The sequence below is a fragment of the Porites lutea genome, chromosome 6 (genome assembly GCF_958299795.1).
Source record: "Porites lutea chromosome 6, jaPorLute2.1, whole genome shotgun sequence".
Classification (NCBI taxonomy): Eukaryota; Metazoa; Cnidaria; class Anthozoa; order Scleractinia; family Poritidae; genus Porites; species Porites lutea.
The window spans coordinates 12,724,052-12,744,051 of NC_133206.1; the positions used below are offsets into that span (position 1 = coordinate 12,724,052).

The 20,000-nt window shown below is 38.8% G+C and overlaps 2 protein-coding genes across 2 annotated transcripts in view; both read right to left on the minus strand.

Annotated features, from left to right (window-relative positions):
* Positions 1–16,239, minus strand: part of LOC140941065 (DNA damage-binding protein 1-like) — a 30,658-nt gene extending 14,419 nt beyond the window's left edge. Inside the window, 18 exon segments of the mRNA XM_073390023.1 lie at positions 219–286; positions 289–407; positions 1,849–1,962; positions 2,278–2,327; positions 3,326–3,451; positions 3,887–3,939; positions 4,342–4,450; positions 5,302–5,380; positions 5,975–6,080; positions 7,066–7,182; positions 8,010–8,093; positions 8,989–9,147; positions 9,976–10,073; positions 10,524–10,638; positions 10,752–10,827; positions 11,219–11,367; positions 13,018–13,128; positions 15,962–16,239. Coding sequence (XP_073246124.1) covers positions 219–286; positions 289–407; positions 1,849–1,962; positions 2,278–2,327; positions 3,326–3,451; positions 3,887–3,939; positions 4,342–4,450; positions 5,302–5,380; positions 5,975–6,080; positions 7,066–7,182; positions 8,010–8,093; positions 8,989–9,147; positions 9,976–10,073; positions 10,524–10,638; positions 10,752–10,827; positions 11,219–11,367; positions 13,018–13,128; positions 15,962–16,171 — 1,943 coding nt within the window. The 5' untranslated portion in view covers positions 16,172–16,239.
* A 2,533-nt stretch (positions 16,240–18,772) lies between these two features.
* The window catches only part of LOC140940188 (intraflagellar transport protein 56-like), a 16,951-nt gene continuing 15,723 nt past the window's right edge, over positions 18,773–20,000 (minus strand). Inside the window, exons 21-22 of the mRNA XM_073389101.1 lie at positions 19,455–19,588; positions 18,773–18,925 (exon numbers count right to left, since the gene is read on the minus strand). Coding sequence (XP_073245202.1) covers positions 18,811–18,925; positions 19,455–19,588 — 249 coding nt within the window. The 3' untranslated portion in view covers positions 18,773–18,810. The remainder of the gene's footprint in view (positions 18,926–19,454; positions 19,589–20,000) is intronic.

The window sequence follows — 20,000 nt, forward strand, 5'->3', positions numbered from 1 at the left end:
CGCGACCGTTTTTGTTTCGTCAGGCAAGTCTCCTTGGCTGCGTGGGACTACTATTAACTGTCCCACAGCTTTCTCAATAAAAAAGAATTAATCATTTCCTTGACTCTCTTTAAATGTCAGTTACACCTGACATGTGGCTAACATGTCCAATGTTCAGTGTACAGAAAGCCAAATTACGCTGTTATAATTATAATTATGTACTTTCGGGATGTCATAGTGTATTTCGTAACTCCTTAGACATTCTTAGTTAAGCTACTATTCTGCCAAGAGTTATAGGCGTCAAAGGTATTCAAATGTACCATTGCTTGGGTCCATGGTGAAATAAAACAGAGTTCCATCTCCCAAAGCACAAAGCAGGTAATGAATTCCTTCAAAAGATGTCTTCAGAATAGAACGAGGAATTATTTCTGTGAAAAGAAATAGAGATGCATTTTCAATATCCTATCAAGTAAATGTTTGGACAGGAGAAAATTAAAGTAGATAAACTGCAGTGATAATATAAATTGTAACGGGTATAACTTTCTCTACCCTGCGAACAGAGTCTCCTTCGATCTTCCTACATAAGTCGGGGAGAGGAAGGAACCTCGTCGCTTCCTCTTTCCCGACTCATCTAGGAAAGATCGAAGCGACTCTGCTAGCAGGGTAAATTTTCTCTGGCATGTTGCAGACATTTAATAAATAGCTAAGAAAATTTGGTAATCCATCTATCCGAGAAATTTTGGTAATCATGTGACCGTACGCCGTCCGACCGTCCGTCTGGTATACCAATGTCACTGCAATGTAAAATAACTCAGTTAACAGATATGACACCACAGTCAACTCGAGGTGTTTTTGGAGGGAATCCGCATGGCCACCCGGACTTTAAGAGAGAAAAACAAGAACAAAGTCACTTCTTTTTCGATGTCATTTTTGAAGTCTACACTCAGGTGAATAACAGAGAAAGAGCTAAAGAGAGTGACTAAAAAAAAGGAGACAAATTTCGTTAGAAGAAAAACAAAAGAATTTCATAGCGGCGGTGAGAAAATGAGAAATGCTAGCGGCCAGCAAGGTGAAAATGAGCGGCAGTAAATAAAATAAAAGCGAAAAGGAACACAAGGAACAGAATTTTTGGTGAGCAAATAATATATAAAGGAGACTTACCTCTGATGTATTCGTATTATGAAGGGAGTGACAGAGGTCACACAATAACAGCCAAAAGACCACACTAAATCAATGAATTCACACCAAAAAATACAGGAATACATCAAAGGTAAGTCTCCTTTTTTATGGAGCAGTTTTGTTGTGTTAGGTATCAATAAAGTTTGCGGGGTCACTCCTTGTGGCGCTGTTAAGTCTGCGTTGCGACTTCCCCCAAGCTTTTGGCATGGCTTGTGTCTTGCCATCTTATTCATTTGCCTTAATCTTGTCCGATCCAGCCCGTGCGGCGCTGGGCAGATAAGAAAGGCTCTGCCAATACTCTTGTCCTACCCCAGGGTAGTGGGGCGATAAGTGAGGCTTGTGTTTTTGCTCTGCGCATAACCTGAAGTCGCTAGAACTTGCCACAGGGCTGTGTCCCCCCTTATTACGCCATCTTGTAGTAATTGTCTTATTTGCCTGTGTGCGCTATTTAGTTGTGTTACTTTTTCATGCGTATCTTAAGCGGAATAGTGACATTAATGATATTTAGCGTTCGCAGACCTCAGTATTTTATTTCTCATACAAAGTCTCAACGGTCGCTTGTAACGCGACACTGACGCTCTTGCGAGACAGTAAAGTTACAAGGCACATTTGTAACTTCAGCTTGGGATGCCTGTGAGGAGTTAAAGGGTAAAGTTCCCTTACAGTCACGTACCTAACCATAAGACTCACCTCCACCAAGCATCTCAACAAACAGTTGCTCACAACCGGGTAACTTGAGCACTCTAACTGAAATGTCAGTCCATAAACCCACGGCTACCAAGTCAGCTCTAGTGTTTGACTCAACTGATACAAAACGAGAAGAGATTATCCAAAATCGGACTTCTAGAAAAATACTTTTCCTTGTTGTGTAAACAACCATAGGAGAAAAACATATAATGCTACGTGAGAGACAAAGAAAGACTTTGAAATATTAACAATTCTCAGGGGAACACGCCCACAGACACCCCTAGAAAAAGGGGACCACCGGCCCCTTGTTGACACAGTGGAATACTCTATTCAAACCAGCTGGCTACGTAAATTTCTATTGAAACCCTTGTAGGAGACAGAATAAATAGCTGTAGGTCTGGAAATATCAAATGTAGTAATTAGATTTCTTACAAGTTGGAGTGATATCCAGACAAGCAACTTCATGTTCCATCGTGGTTTGGCTGGAAATTAACAGCACGACAAGATGTAAATACACGCAGTTTAAAGAGAAAAAACGCTTTACAAAACATAGCTGTGAACTGAACAGGCTCTATTATAGTGTAAAAGATGAAGAGAAAGGGCGTTAGAAAGTGTGAGCAGACAGGGACGGGAAAGTTAAGAGGGAGAGCTTCCAAATCCCTCACCCCACCTCCCACCTCCCCCAGGAGCCTGTTCACCGACTGACCAAAACCACAAAAAAACTTTCTTCTCCTTACCACAAACATAACTTACCTCCTAACCCTCTTAGCCCCAATATATATCCACATACAAATTCTCCACGTGAGACTGAACTACATTGTACATACATTTGTATCTTGCCATAAGGAATTGGTTGAGAGAATTTGTTCAAAGATCAAAGCAATTTTCCTTTGGTGATCATTTTATCAGTTTCTCATGACATTTTCTCTGACTGATGTATGAATATTGTGAGGAGAAAATTCATGTTAGTCACTCTTGGGACTTAAAGGGGTTGTGTCACGGCTGTTTAATTCGATCATTTTGTTTATAATCCCAATCACGCCTTGTTTTGCTGTGGAACTTGAGAAATTACTTGTGAATAACAAAATCACAGCTTCATGTCAAACAAACATGTCTCCTAAGCATTATATTAACCATTAGAAACAACAAAAGTGAACTTTGGAAAAAAAATTTTAGGCTAACAGCTTCTCAAAAACCACAATTTCAATCCGTTTCAATCCTCTTCACGCTTGTCCATCCGAGCCTAATTTTTCATTTGCGATGTTATTTATACCTTTTTGTAACTGTTTGAGCAGTTATTTTAAAGTTTCATTCAAACTGATGGCAGTTCGTACTATTTGAATTTTGGTAAATTTCCTGACACGGCTCCTTTAAAGCATGAACTGATGAACTAAAAGATTCAGATTCTACAAAGGAAATGAATGGAATTCACACCGAATCAACTCAAGTAAATATGTGAACTTATTGACTGGCCAATCACCTGGTAAGATTAATTTGCCCAACAGTTAATTCCATGTAGAACAAATCAGAGCCAACAGCCACCACAAGCTGCTCTGAGTTGCATGCACATACACTGATATTTTTATGTGAAGGATGCCGCCATTCACTGTGGAATGAAGGAGAAGGAAAGAATCTGAAAACTTACTTCATCTGACAATGAAACCAAACATTACCATGATAACATCCATTAATCTACAAAGTAGAGATTATTTGCCCCTTTTGTTGTTTCATACATGTAGTACTTCCAGACTCTTGCATTAAAGTAAACTGATGTCTCTTGATAAAATGCTAGACTCAGTCTACCTAGACATTTAAGCAAGTCATGTCACATCATATTATTTAGCAAATACATCTTTCATTCATAAAGTAGCATGACGGCAAGGCTAATACATCATTTATTATAGGCTTTCTTTCTGTGGAACTGAAACAAAATTAAGATATGGCACGCATCAAAAACTTGTTTATGCTTTTTTTACTAAAAAGTAAGTATGAAAACATGCATTGAAAGAGTTTTTTTTTTAAAAAAAGAGAATCAACTCACCAAACAAGCTGCCCTGTTTCACAGCTTACAAGACGCACTGATGATGTGGTGACCTACATCAAAAACATCAACACAGACTATAACCATCTTGTAAATCAAAAATGCCCTTAGATGCCCTACTGCTACAAAACATTTTGGTGACAAAATCACCTAAATGTTAAAAGCAGACCTTATAAGAAAAAAACACTTTGATGGATAAAGATATTATGCAAGACATACCCTGAGCCAGTTGGGAGCAATTCAACAAAATAATTTTATGTTAAGTTTTAAAGAGCATCTAATCTCCTGTTCAATGCCACTCCCTTCAAAAATTGTCACAAACCTCAGCATTGTGGTGAAAACAAACTTCTGTATATTAAATCCACCTTTTCCTTATGAATATGAGTTTGGGTTGCCTGTGTTGCCTCCTACAGCAGTGAATTGTGTTGTCTGAAAGAACCTAAAATAAAGTGTACCTGAATGATTTGATCACCAGTGACATTTCCACAAAAGTAGGTCTGTTGGTTATCATCAAACCCAGGAATTTCCGTCTCTTCAACTTCCTCTCCAGTAAGAGCTAAAATTCTAAGAAAATCAAAATCAGAACAACACTGACGTTAACCAAACAATCCATATAAAAATAATAAATAAATGTACAAATATTATAGGCAACCAAACTAACAAGAGAAATAGTTATATCAAGTCAATGTAATTTTAAATCATTTAACTTCTGTTTCTGAAATTTGTTTGCTACAAGAAAAATAACTGTACTAAAGTCAGAGAAATTAATTTTGATTTTGAGAGGTTTAGGCAACCAACAACTACAAGTGAAGTGGACCACTTAGGATCATGTAACTCTCTTCTCTCTTACCTAAAAAAGTAGCAATAGACACACAAGTACCAATTAACTACAATTTCTTTTGACAGACAGAAAAAAATCATTTTATAAAAATTCATCAACAATTTTGTTACGCATTCCAATTGAAAACAAATTCGAGAAAAGTATTGTGCAGTGAAGTCTAACAGAAGCCATGCCAGGGAACTCAGTCCATCTCTCATACAAACACTTAGTAGATCTTGTCAACTGAGTTTACTCATAAACTAGAATGTAAATCTGCAACCATAAACAGGTTTTAAAGCTGACATTTTGAGCGCTGGCCTGTGTGAATCAAGATGACAAAGGACTAGTGCTTGAAATCTCTTCATGCTGACAAATTTACATTATCAAATCAGTTGATAAAAACCAACTTTTTGTGTTTCACTCTTCCAACAATGCAACACCAGTTTCTTTAGAAATTAGTCTGTTCCCGGACCTTTCATTTTTCATTAACAGATTATCTAGACATAAATAAAGATAAGAACTAGGGCCGTTTTCAGACTGTTAGAAAAAATCTCTGTGGACAGCATATTTGAAAGAAACCCCTTAAAACACTTACCTGCTCTGTCCAACAAATGAAAGAAGCAAGGCATCATCAAAGTTCTTTGCAGTCTTTTTCAATCGCAAAGGCCAGATGCCTGATAAATGAACGTAAATCTCATTTAAAACTCCAATGTACACAAGTACACTTTTTACTGTCATTACTAGAAACACTATTGATAAATTATTTATTTTATTATTAAGAGGTACTGCATCACCACAAGCATTTGCTTATCAATGTCCATTATCAAGAAAAAACAAAAAATATCAATTTAAAAAAAGCAGGAACATTTTAAACAGTAGACTGAACAAAAAGATCATTTTTCTTTAATCAATGATTTGACTTCTTGTGCCAATTGTGTGCTAAGAAATCTCACTGAGAGAGAATATAATGGTTACCCTGGTTGGTAAGAAATTTCCTGGAGGAGGGAGAGCTGAGCATCAAAAATTGTTTTGAACTTCCTGACTCCACACCCCCTGACAATAAAAGGTAGTTACATCCTCTTCCTACATGTTGCTTGCAACATAATGTAATACATCAGCTCTACAAAATTATGGAAGATATTATTTGAAAAAAGAGAGACTATAGTTAAATAGGGCTGTATTAAATGTGAGCACAACCAATAATTATAGTACAAAACAAATTTAATGGGACAACTTTGTTTAGGAAATGACATGAGAAATTGACCTACCCATAATTCCCACCAGGTCTGATATTGTAGCATGCTCATGAATGCCAATGCCATTTCTTATAATTCGCAATGAGCCTTCCTTGAGAGCACCCGAACATGTAACCAACTATTTGAAAACAAACGAAATTAACTAAGGCACACAATACCTAACATGTTCAATAACCTCTCTTTGTTCTTGTGTAGAAGGATACATCCTAGTTGAAACCTTAACCCAATGACCTCTACACCAGCAAAATGCAGGGTTTGATCTAGATGCCGGTATGTTAAGCATAGAATCTCTGACTTGCAAACTTTGCAGTTTTCTGGTTACACTTATTCTTTAACAGAAAGTACTTCTTGACTTCTTAAGTGAATAATTCACAATTATTGTATGATCACACTTATAATCTTGACCAGACACTGTCTGTTGACCAGCCCTTATTTTTGAGCCCTGGTAACATTTTTGTAGGGATAATTAACAATTATTGGATGAGGTTGAGCAAAATATTGTGATTTGTCAGTGGTGAGCAGATCAATTATTTGGCTGAGGCAAATAATTGATCTGCGAGACACTGACAAATCACAATATTTTGCGATAACCGAGTTCAATAATTGTTTTATCATTTGATCATCAAGTTTGTTTTTTCAATGAATATCCTTGGCAAGCGAAGCGATCTGCCATTTTCACGCAAGAGCGATCACAAGAAGGAGAAAAGCACGCTTTCCTTTACGCATGTGCAGAATATTATTTGCAGCCAAACACAGTTGGACGGCATTGCACATGAGCAGACCATTATTTGTAGGCAGTTATTTGCAGGTCACATGGTGGGCTTTCAGCCAATAAAAAGAAAGAAAAATTTGCTTTGAATGATAATTCTTGTTACATGCAGTATACCAGTAATAATACAATTTCAAAGGACATGCAAGAAAAAGTCCCCTTCCCTGGACCCCATGTTTTCTGCAGGCGACCTGACCAGAAGTTAAACATCACTTACAGGAAAACAGGGACTGTATTTACCACGTCATATAACTTTCTAAAAGGTATTAGATCGGAGAGAAAGCGCATAAAAAAATGAATGATTATGTTAAAATCAAAGGTGGATGTTAGTTACCTGTCCTTGACCCTGTCTCTCCAAATCAACCACCACCATGTCTACAATGGGTCCAAGGTTGGTGAAAGTTTCCATAACATGCACATGGGAGCCATTTTCATTTGTCTCAGTGTTAAGCTGCAAAAACACAAAATAATATTCTGTGAGACATTCACCTATGGTAGACACTTTGTTTTAACAGTATCTCATGCAATCAGCAGATTCCTAGCCAAGAATATGAAGCAAAGTGATTGGACAGATTCACTCTGTATAGGCACTTACAGTGCGACTACTGGAACCGGGGTACTTGGAATGAGATTATGAGAGAGATTAACACACCGGCTTTTTAAAATCAAAAGATTCTAAAGTTTTTTAATTGCCAAGAGACCAATAACATTCATAAATTTAAGGGCCGTTTCCTGAGAGGTCAGATACGTTCCACGGTTTTGAAGTTTTTGACGGTTGCATAGTTGAACCCTGAATTTTGTTGGTCCTCTTGCAATAAAAATTGAGAATCTTTTATTTTTAAAAAACGTTGTGATTGGATAATCTTCTTCCAAGTGCCCTGGTTTGAGTAGTCACACTTTAATTGTGAAATTCTGTAATTGTCAAGCAATTGTTCAGAAAGAAAGATGGCGGTAGTTTTTGAGTTTCATTAAATTTATAGTGCTTCAGTTTTCTTGCTGACCTTTAATTTATTTCTATTTAATGCTGATGTCAACTGACTACCTGGTTCTGCTAGCCCCTATGGTTATTCCAGGCAGCAAGTACTCTAATTTTCGTCACATAAAGATTGTTGTTGTTATTTATCTATATCTACAATGTAAATGTGAGTGGCCTGACAGTCATAGCATCTGCTCTTGTGTACCACTGTCTTGAGGCTTGTTTTTGGTGATTTTTTTCAGTTGCCATCAGACAATTAAGTGTACTTGGTGGTGATTAGACAAAACACTGGTGCTTGGTACCTTCACAAGTTGTGAGTCTCCCAGTGCTGATCCAATGAAAACCACGCCATTGTCCAAGTATGTAAGGCAGTGGGCTATTGAAGTCTACAGTCAAAAAATAACAAGCAAATAATTTAAACAAACAATGAAGTACAAAGTTATTGGAAACTATGTACACAAGTTAACGCTGACTTAGCACACTTTGAGCATTATTAGTATGTACATGTTCAGGGATCCAGTTTCATTCTGATAACAGCGATAACGCTTCAATGCCGATGATACTAGTGACGCCCAAAAAGGTGCAATGGGTTTATCTGACAACAATGGTGGATGTTATACCTTATCATATCTCTCGTATTATTGTGAGCTTCTCTTTAGAAGGATGGACCCCATATACCTCACAATTTCCGTCCGTACAGAAAGTATTAGATGTCACAGAATGAACTTCTGAACAAGGAGGGCAATAGATAATAACTTCACGAAACTTGTCTGATAATGATCCACTCCGAAAATTCAAAAGACTCATGCTTGCCTCCTCCTGCTTTCTTTACACAGAAGGAATCTCGAAACATTATTCCTGTTCCACCTTCACGATGTCCATTTCTACATTGATCCATAAACTGGTATCCATCTGGACAAAGTTCCGCTTTAATTGCTGCATCATTCTCACCCCGCCCAATTTTCCATAAATGTAATCAGATCAGCTCTTCAGTCAGAAACATAATCCAGAACATCAGTAGTCTTGTTTCTTACCGAAAGAGTGTTAAGAGAGAACAACAAAACAGGTTGTTTGCGTTACATATCTATTCATCAGAAGACCAGTCGAACAATTATTGACCTTGATTAGGTTATTATTATTACATGATGATAGCTTTGTACATCTGTGATCTCCACCAGCCAACAATCACGATGAATGTATTGATTATTTGCTCATCATATTAACAAATGGTGGAGATGCATGAGGCATTAATTATTTGGCCTAAGTTCTTTCTACATGTACCTCTCCAAGAAGCTCCAGTTTAAGATCCTTGACCTCAATGTTCCCATCCATCAGCTCTTGTCTCTCGAGGAGCAGCATGAATAGTCGGCCATTCATATCCCCAAGGAGATAACGAGAGCCATTAGTATCAATTTTCCCATAGCAAGTGATGGTACTTTGCTGTAAAGTAAGCAATATTTTGGAAAAGCTATCATTATATGTCCAAAGAAACTGAAAACATTCATCGATCAAAATATAGATTCTTTTTAAAGCCTTCGACAGTAATACAGTATTTACTTTAACATTGTTATATACCACTAAAAATTGTGCAACTAACAGTATTACTGTCTTAGGAAAACCTTTTAACACCACAGAATTTCATTCATGCAGTGTTCTAATAATTATCAGTCAATTTTGCTGCAAAAATAGTATTCTTAGTTAATGTTTTGTTCAAGAGGGTGATAATGGGATGAAAGGTGCAAGTGATATTCCTTTGGAGGGTGCCCTTGGGAAAGAGGGTGGGGTGGAACAGATTTTATATAGGGGTGTGGGGGTCTTGAGAGGCACATTGAGATGGAAGTAATTCATTTCACTATTGCCCTTGGGGAAGAGGGTGGGGTGGCATAGATTTTATTTAGGGGCGGTGTGGGGGTCTTGGGAGGAAAATTGAGATGGAAGTAATTTATTTCAGTATTGCCCTTGGGGAAGAGGGTGGGGTGGATTAGATTTTATTTAGGGGGTGTGGGGGTCTTAGGAGGGACATAGAGATGGAAGTAATTTTTTTCAATATTAATAAATGTAATAATATATTATATAGTTTAACCAAGAGAGGAGTCTTGAAGAAATGTGGTTAAACTGTAGCCAACACAATTTATCATATTCAAGAAAACATTTTGCTACTGAACATTGAGCTAGTATTGCAGGTAAAGTAATACACAAATGGCTATTAACTAGCTACAGAATGATGACAAACTTTAAATGCCTTGACTTGATGCAATAGTAGTTTACCTTAAGAGCTGGAGGAGCAATAGCATGGTAGTTGGCTCCTTTGTGGTATGTTATTGACTCCTGTCCAATGATGAGAGCTCCACCGAGTGGCTCTGGAACTAGAGATTTGTTAGAGACTTCCATTAAGCATACAGAAAAATAACCAAATACATGTATAATAAATTGTAGTGGGCTAAAAGATGGGGAAACAAAATGGAACAATGTTTCAATAAGATTGATGAAGTCGATTAGTGATTATGTGATTATTACAAAAGCGGACGGGCATTATTTCAACATTACAAGAAAAAGTAACAATAGTTGTTAACAGAATGTCGGGCAGGGTATAACAGACGATCTGGACCAACGCACAAGACTAACATATTTTATTCCAAAATACCGAGCAGGCAACCTTGTTACCTCATTTTTCAAAGATAAAGAGCTTCCAAATAAGGCAACATCTCAAGTGCTCACCAGAAAACTGACTTTCAAATGTTAATCTCAATAACACTATTGTTCCAAAAAACAGTATTACTACACATCAAAGAAACCAAAGCAGAATATTATTTTACCGGCGATTACTCTTGATGCTTCCACTTCTACATTGTCCTGCTTCCAGGGACCTTTATTAAACTCTTTATCTCGCAGCACTATCTCATATGTTTTGACATGGCGACCATGAGGATCCTGATATGAATTGAATCGCACCACATTGTTACAGTTACAGAATACTTTGAGACAAAAACTGTAATAATAACAAAAAGCCAGCTTTTCTAAATGAGTTAACATCGGAAAGATACCTGGTAAATAAAAACAATGGTGGGGACTTGACAGCCATGAAGAAATGCAATGTCGATCACATGTAGCTCTTCGAGTCTAAATATAAATCAAATACAAAAGAAAATATATTGTACTGGAACACTAACGTTATTGTGATGCAATGAGAGGGCAACGTGGATGAGTGGCCAGCATGTTGGAATCACAATCTGGCAGTCCCCAGTTTGAGTCTCCCACTCTGGCCACTTGACGGATTTGTTCTCGATCATCCCCAGTTCAAATCCTTGGCTATGCTTGTAAATAACCAACTGGTTGTCTTCTGCCAGTTGGAGTTTTTAAACCTGTTATGGTCTATTATTTTGGATTATTTTAAATTTCTAAATATTTGAGTGGAGTGCCCATAACTAGCTGACTAAGCTAAGTGCACTTCCACAACCTTTTTTTTTTTAACTTTATGCACTTCTGTGAGAAAATGGCAGGCTAGCCTTACCTGATATTAAAAGCCTTGAGTTCTTTGTTGGAGTCTAGTTCCAAGGGAATCACTTTAAAGAGTCCGTCATAGAGTCGCAATCCAATCATACGGCACTGTGGGTCTATGATCCCTATCAACCCTGTGTCAGATGGTCTGCCGATCCGATCCTGATTTAAATACAGAAGAAATACAAGAAGAAATACTACACTATAAATTAACAATAAATACTGATGTAAATAATAATTATCATGATTACAGTGCAAGTTGGAAAAGTACAGAATGTAGGATGTATAACATAAATGATTTTAAATATTAAGCACCATGGATATACTGGTAATCATCACTAGCATGAGTTTACAGATGGATAAAATAAAAGAGCACCAAGACTGTTGTGTGAGTAAATAATTACGACAATTTCCATAATCACAAAGGTAAAGCAACAAGAAAACTAACATATTGTTCATACAAGTAAAACAAAGCTTATGGGCTGAGTTTAATAGTAGAAATTTTAATATTTTCTATTTTGTTGTGACTTTTAAAAAAAAATAGGGGGTGTGATGATCTTTAATTGCAAATCTGGTTAGTTTCACTTCTCATCTATATGAATGGATAAAATATTAATGATGCTATTTAAACATGCTAGCCCCTCAACTATTACTGCAGCAGGATAAGCTCAGTTGTAGAACACTTTGACAGCAGAGCAGGAGGTTGAAGGTTCGATACCTGGGGCGGACCTGTAATGTACCAGGTGCTGGTGTAAAATGTTCAACTAGTAATTGCAAGCTAGGCTGAGAGGACTGAGTAAAAAGCATGTTGGCAATCTTTGACTTTGTGTCAGACTTTGTGTCCGACTTTGTGTCCTAACACACTACAGGACCGCAGGGTTTGAGCTAGGATTTGATCACAGGGGCACAATTTGTCCTCTTGGCTAAAATTTTGGGGGACATTTTTATTTTTAGGGGGACAGACAAATTAATTTTTATTCAACATTTTTTTTTACATTCATACAGGCAAGCCAACAAAAATATTTTTTTACCTGATCCTTGTAATACAAAAAAAAGTGATACAAACAAGAAAAGTTAAGTTATAGGTGTCAAGACTTTTTTTTTCTCATCATATTTAAACAGAGGATCAATGACTATGTTTTATACTTCAAAACATTTCACAGCAGAATCTCGTCCCCACATCCCCTTGTAAACTTCAATTCCTTTATAAATTACTGGTAGACGTACCCCACCTTCTCATATGGCAACTATGTGTGATCTCGCAACCAAGTTTTCTGGAAAGTTCGTGATTTTTTTCGGTTTCCTTCGATCCTCATCTGTTTCTTCCTGATTAATACACTGTTCTTCTTCTGTATCATTTTCTCTGATTCACTCTGGCTTCGATTTGGAGCGAAAAAGCTTTCTAATGTTCGAACACGTTTTCGATGTGACGTGTTAAAGATTACCAGGTGTGTTCACCATGCTTGGTTGAGCATGAGATGTACGTGTTCAGTAGAGCGTGACTGAAACGTGACTTTAGAATGAACTTTAAACGTGCGATAAAATATACTTTCCACGTTCGGTTTTAGCTTACAATTTCTGTACTGAATTAAATCTCTTCGATCGTGTGTGCTTCCTTTCGAGTTTTTTCCCTATATTTTGAAGGGACAAATTGTCCCCTTTGCCGTTTCTTTAAGGGACAATTTCAATTGTAGTGCGGGATTGGCGCAATGGTGCGGCCTGGCTCAAACCCTGAGGACCAATACCAATAAATTGAGAAATAAAGGTACTAACTTCCCTCAGCAAACAGCTAGACCTTTGCAATATACATACCTGGACATCTCCACAAGCCCTTGTCACAATGTCACCAGTTTCTGACTTGTAACTAAGTATAAACACCCTATACCGTGCTGTCAGAATAAATAACAGATCTTGAGGTTCATTCTGCAAACAGGAAAACACCAACAGCTGGTGAGGGTCTAGTAAAATAATGATATCCCCTGGCCACTACTTAATTACATTTTAATACCAAAATGAGCTCTCAAACAAAAAAAATATAAGCTTGTCAAAAAATGTGACACTGGAAAAGTGGACAAATGCCTCTACCGCATTGTGACATACATACTTATAATACCCTGTGTCACGATCTCTGCTGTAGCTGTTATTGTTTACTTTTTTGCTGCTAAATTCCCAAAAGTAGAAACCTCATATTTGCGTTTGAGGTACGAGAACGCAACCCCTAATTTGTGTTGGGTGTTCTGTGCATTATTGGGTTCCCTGTGCAATTAATAAAGGAGGTTTTTTCGAGATTGCATTTGTTGTCGTCAACACACATTTGCCTCGCTTTGAGGCGCTTGCTTACGTTTTGCCTCACTTTAACGAACTAACTCACGTGGTGATTCGTGCGTCCTAAAGCCTTTGCTGAGGTCTTTTATTCTGTCTTAATAAAGCGTTCATCTTTTAAAGGTTTGCTGAATCTTTGTAAAGCGTACATATTTCAAGAGTTTGCTGAAGGTCTACTATCGATCTGTGTTTGCTGAATCTTTCAAAACATTCATCTTTCAAGAGTTTTCGACGGCCATTGTGCCACAAACTAAATCTACCAAGTTGTGTAGCTCTGCAGCCGTTGTGCCACAAAGTAAGTCTACAGAGTTGTGTAACTCGACGGCCGTTGTGCCACAAAGTAAATCTACTGGGATGTGAAGCTCAGCGGCGCCGTTTCAACATGACTTGTGATACTTTTGGCACCGGACAAACGAACATTTTAGGTCTATGTTATTCAGAAAAACTTATAAACAGCCCACAGTAACTCCACTCAAGTCACTGAAATCAACACACTTGACCAAACTACTGCACTTATTGAGACGGACCATACGATATCACCAGCCTTCAAGGCTTTTTCATAATGATACACAGTTTAAATAGAGGTTTCGCTGTAAGCAATCCTTACGTTTATAATAAGCCATGATCAAATTAAAGCCAGCTTTCCATATGATCGCTACCATTGCTGTGATCACTGCGATTGCTGAGAAAAAAAAAATTCAGCGATTGCAGCGATCTTAGCGATCATATGAAACCACAGGCAGCCCAGACGTAGTATGTGTCACTGAATGAATATATTAATATTCACATGGACAAATTAATGCGATGAGTCGTCGAAACTCCCATGAACTAAAATAGTCCAAAAGTCAAAATATAACAAAACAAAGCTAAGATACCTTCAACTGAACGTATCCTTGTCTTTTATTGCGCGAACGTGGTCGCTAAGCTTGAATATTCACGTCGCGTATTATACCTGGTAGTTTGCGGTCATATCGAAGCGTAAAGGTCAACAGTGGTTGTTGATGAGCGAGCAATTATTGTGCAGTTGCGATGGGTTTTGTGGAGCCAGCGAGCAAGAAGCAAGGAGCACACGTTACCTGCAGATTAGCCGATGGCAATTTGGAGCGGATTCGTCGATTATTCTCGAATTTATAGCGCTTCATGTGAAGGCGCTTAGAGATGGTCCGTTTGTTTTGTAGCCAGCCTTTAATTCTTCTTTAGTAGATAGTACCTACAATTGCAAAACTCAACAAAATGCCACTTAAACCGGCCAGGAAAGACAAGGATACGTTCATCTGAAGGTATCTTAGCTTTATATATCTCAGCAACAACAATCACTGAGATATTAAAAAATCTATCTCAGCAATCGTTGTCGCTGAGATAGCTGGAGAGTGGTTTCCATATGATCGCTGAATTTTTTTTTTCTCAGCCATTGCAGCAATCACAGCGATCGTAGCGTTCATTTGGAAACCGGGCTTAAGCTATTGCAATAACCATCCACCCTTCCTCCTCAACTGCTACCTGTACTTCTTACAAACATATCGAACGCACTCTTCTAAGCTCTGATTACTCCTAGTTCCAAAAGGAACAATGGCTTTTTTTTTCGGAACTTCACAAAGGTGCACAGCATTGCCTAAATACTGCCTACTCAAAATTCCTTACCAGTCATTACTGCCTTGAATTAATTTTATCTCAAGAAAGTTGAAGTTACTGGTGTTCCACTGCATGGTGGAGATTTGGACAATTTAACACCCATTTTTTGGCGAATTCCAGCAATGCAGTATTTTCAAATGTGCAGGATGCAGTATTTTTACATTTGGGTGGATTTTAAACACAGTACTAGACTGTAGCAAATGATTCATCATATTTAAGTGTTCAGCACATGCCAAGGCCGCCACCCGCCCCACCCGCCCCACCCCCCCCCCCCCCCCCCCCCGCCCTTACCACCACCTTTAACACATAATGCATTTACAACATGGTTGCTTTATCAAAAAGTTACAGAAACATTCCATGAAGCACCTTAAAGACAATAGGCAAAAAAGATGACATATCATTTGGTATCTTTTTCCAATCTTTGCCCTTGGTAGTCATTAAGCTGCTGGAACCATAGGTCACTCGGTCTTGGCTCAGTACACATAACATCTGTACAGCACATGATATTGAAAGCTTTAGAAAGAACCGTTCCACAGAGTGGAAAGGATCAACCAACTGATTAATATGCAGGATGTAGTATTTCTGCATTTGGGTGGATTTTAAACACAGTACTAGACTGTAGCAAATGATTCATCGCATTTAAGTGTTCAGCACATGCCTTGTTTTTCGTTTTGTTTTTAGCAAAACAGAGTGGAAAGGATTAAGCAACTGATTAATATGCGTCAACCACCTAACTGACAAATCAAAACCAACAAACAGGCATAAGAACACAGACGTAATAAAGCAAAACAGTGAAACTTACCGCTGGTCTAAAAAGCTCCATAACAGAAATTCGTCCATAAATCCCGATATCGAGATGAGGTCGCAGACCCTCTGGGGTGACAACATGGATTTCAAGGCGAGTGTTTTTGGCTATGATTAAATTCAAGTCATCCGCAGCCGTAAAATTACCTACCACAGCTGCATTAACGGCGGTTGGTTTATGTGCTGTTACAACGTAGTTGTGGGCCATAGTCTGTACGACAGAAAATAAGAGGAAAAACGAGGTTCTGAACCTCAGAAATATGGCCTTGCTGTTCGAAAAACCGCGAAAAAAAGGACATTGAACACGCGGTAACACAGCGGACTGGTAGGGACGCTGTGTAAACCTCCATCGAAATTGCATTTCCTCGCCGCGACGACCCCTGAGGTCAGCCGAGATCAGGCGTTTTTTTTGTTTTTTTTTGTTTCGTTTTTTTTATTTTACGGGGGGGCGAGGCGAGAGAGACATAAAGGGATAATAGGAAGAGGGCATGATCTCAGGCTGCTTCGACGAACTGAAACAACAAAGTTACAGTAGAACATTATGTAGTATAGCAACCACCACTTGTGTTATGAGATCAAGTGTTTTTCAATCCGCTCCGGGCGTTTTTCTTCTTAATTCCCGCCCCAAGAGGGGGAGAAAGAGGATATTGGAAAACCTAGAGTAGCATTTTCCTTTGCTGTTTTCTTTACCATAATTTCAGGGAAAGATGCCGTAAAATTCCGAAAATAAGCCCCGGGGCTTATATTTTTCAAAGGGCCTTTTTGAGAGGCTTATTTTTGTAGGAGCTTATATTCGGAGGAGCTTATCTACGGAGGGAAATTTGCGTTTCACAATCGATTGGGCTAGCCTTATAGTTGGAAGTAAATTTACCGTTTTCGCTTTGTTCTACCGTGTATTTGAGGCAATTTTCCAAGTACTACGTAGCCCCCGGGGAGCTTATATTTGGAGGGGCGATTTAACGGAGGGTTTTTTGCGTTACCGGTTTGGGGGGCTCATATTTGGAGGGGCTTATACATGGAGGGGCTTATTTTCGGAATTTTAGGGTATACAGTCTAACCTATCCTTACGGACACCTCTCTATTACGGACAGTTCCTTTGGTCCCAGAAATGCCAAAAATCATACATTCCCTACCTCTATAATACGGATACCTCTGTAAAGCAGACACTTGGTTCTGTCCCTTTGGTGTAGGTATTAAAGAGGTTTGACTGTACTCTGAAAAGGAGGTTGAAGATGAAACTATTTATAGGGTAGCCTTTTGCAGGTTGTACAGAAAAAAAGCTCAGCTCCAGTCAAACTAAATGCAAGTGAGCACCAAACGTAGAAACCGTCAGTGCCACCAATTCCAGTCCACCAACCTCTTTCTCCCACCCCTCCCTCGCTTATCCTCATCTCTTAATTCCATTGTATAGCTATATGACGGGTTCAATTTAATACCGTAAAATTCCGAAAATAAGCCCCTCCATGTATAAGCCTCACCAAATATAAGCCCCCTAAACTCCTAAAGCAAAAGACCCTCCGTTAAATCGCCCCTCCGAATATAAGCCTTCCGGGGGGCTTGTACTTGGAAATTGCCCTCCAATACAAACTAAAATAAAGCAAAAACGGTCAATTTCCTTCCAACTATAAGGCAAGCCCAATCGATTTTGAAACGCAAATTTCCCTCCATATATAAGCCCCTCCGAATATAGGCCCCTCCAAAAATAAGCCCCTCAAAAAAAAATATATAAGCCTCGGGGCTTATTTTCGGAATTTTACGGTAGTTTTCGACTGCAAGAACTTACAAGAACTTCTTACCTTCCGAGCGAATTCAAAAGAGGGCTCTATCCTCCGTAGGGGTAGCCTGCGAACACAACGGATTTCTGGCTGTCGCAACTCTGCGTAGCCTGAGAAACCAGCCGACATTTCGCGAGCCATCAACGGCTTCCCCTCATTTCACAGGGCAACCAGTCGTGGCGTCGCGACCGCAGAATCAGCGTGCGCGCTTCACCGCCCCCCCCCCCCCCCCCCCGCGCCCGCATTGTCTTCTCGCCAGTTTCCAATGGTACAGAGAGGCCTCTGAGGAAGAGAGATAACCTTTTTACGCGGAAGGGAAAGAAAAGGAAATGTAAGACGTCTCCAAGCAGGCCAGAGGCGCGGAGCATCACTTCTTCTTCGACGCAAACGATTACTGGTTGTGACCCAGTTGTTCGCTTTGTGGTCTTCTCTGATAAGACAGCGATTATTGCAATAATGACAATTGTGACATCAAAGTTTTTTAACATACATCGTTTAATATTTACTTCTCAGAATGGGTAGATCATCACAATATTTATTTAAACGACTTCTGGTCAAATAGAGCTCCAAACATTTGCTAGTTTGGCCTCAGCAAGGTCGACGAAAAAACTGTTCTGATTTCCAACCTCTTTCTACAGTTTCACAGTTACATCAAGACAATATTGGTCTGTTTACATTTCATGCTTTTTGCCTTTTATAAATAATATCAGAAGCATATATGCAAAATAGAGCTGTATACGGTTGTCTACACAATCGGAAGTCGTCCAGACTCTTGAGCGCAATAAATTATGACTAGTATACAGCATCTTTGTTAACATTATTTAAAAAAATGTTACATAGATGGCAAGGGCACTCATTTTAAGAATACACTGAGGATTTAGGAACTTATCAATGAGAACTTCTAATAACAATGGAGCATCGAACGAAAGAGCCCTCACTCTAACAACATTTACAAACTGACAATGCAGCAGCACAATGGAGTAAAAAACAAAGCTTCCAATGTTATGCTATCAAAATTTACAAGTGTTTTTTCGTTCTTATTGTAATGTTCGGGGGAGGGAGGAAAGTAAAATTATGACACCGGTATTCTATTTTCTTTGGCCCATTTCTTCATTGTACGGATGATGTATTCTACTTGAGGATTTCCTGTGTTACGAAGGATCTGCAGAACGTCGCGTAACGTCTCCCTGCAATTAAGAGGAAATGAAAAGGTAACGAAAACCAATAAGATTTCAAATACCAAAGATGAACGAATTCAGGTATTCCGAATGAAACTATGGAAGTGGGACAATAAAACACCACCCAGAGTATATAGTATATCTAGCCTGATTTTTTTAAACGTTACCGCCAATCTCCAAAGTAGCCATTATAACTACTAACAACCAAAGGTTACGGAGTGCGGGCGACAACGATCGAAGACCATCGAAGATCAAGACGCTTTTGCTCCATCACTGTGCTAGTGTGCTTTGCGTAAGTTTAACGTGAGAGATACGTCAAAACAAGCAGATTTCGACGCCTTTTCACTCAAAAGACTGCAAATTTCGTTAGGTTGGTTTTCAAAAAATCGGCTGGATATATATTTAGGAGTAAGTATTAGGGCTAGTCGATGAAGACTATTTCGAGCTACAGACGTAAAATTTAGAAGACTCTTTAACTTTTTACCTCAGCTTCTTTATAGAAGAAGAGGGTCAAGTCAGCTTAAACTGGGTGTTTTACCTTGGTTCGTGGCCTGCAATGATCTGCTGAAATATTCCAACACAAGCTCCCCTTTTTCCTTCCCAATACTCTGGATTAGGATCCAGTCTCTCCAGCACGTCAAACGCTTTCGCAGCATAATAGAACTGGCCCATCTGTAATATACGACAAGTTTCGACTGATTAATAAGGTTTTGCAGTTGGTGGAGTTTTTCTCCACTAAGCTGTGGTTGGTTAAGAATAAATACTTCTGCCACTTGGAATATGACTTCCCGCTTTCCAAACCAGCTAATGTGCCTCTTTGGGTTATGACTTGTTCATCGAATTGTCTTCTTCACTGATAGACCCTTGAAAAGCTCTTTAAATCAAGAACCTATTTAATACTTCATTATTTTGGTATTTTCCGGCCCTATAGCCGAGCTGTTGTCAAGGCATTAAACAATAGCTGCCTGGATAGAAAAACCCACCACAAAACGCGAGTTCGTATCGGCGTGTTCAAGGAAGTCGTTGTCAGCTCGCTAAAAAGGCGCATTAGAATACTAAGGTAGTTGCCAGTGTTCGTCCAAAA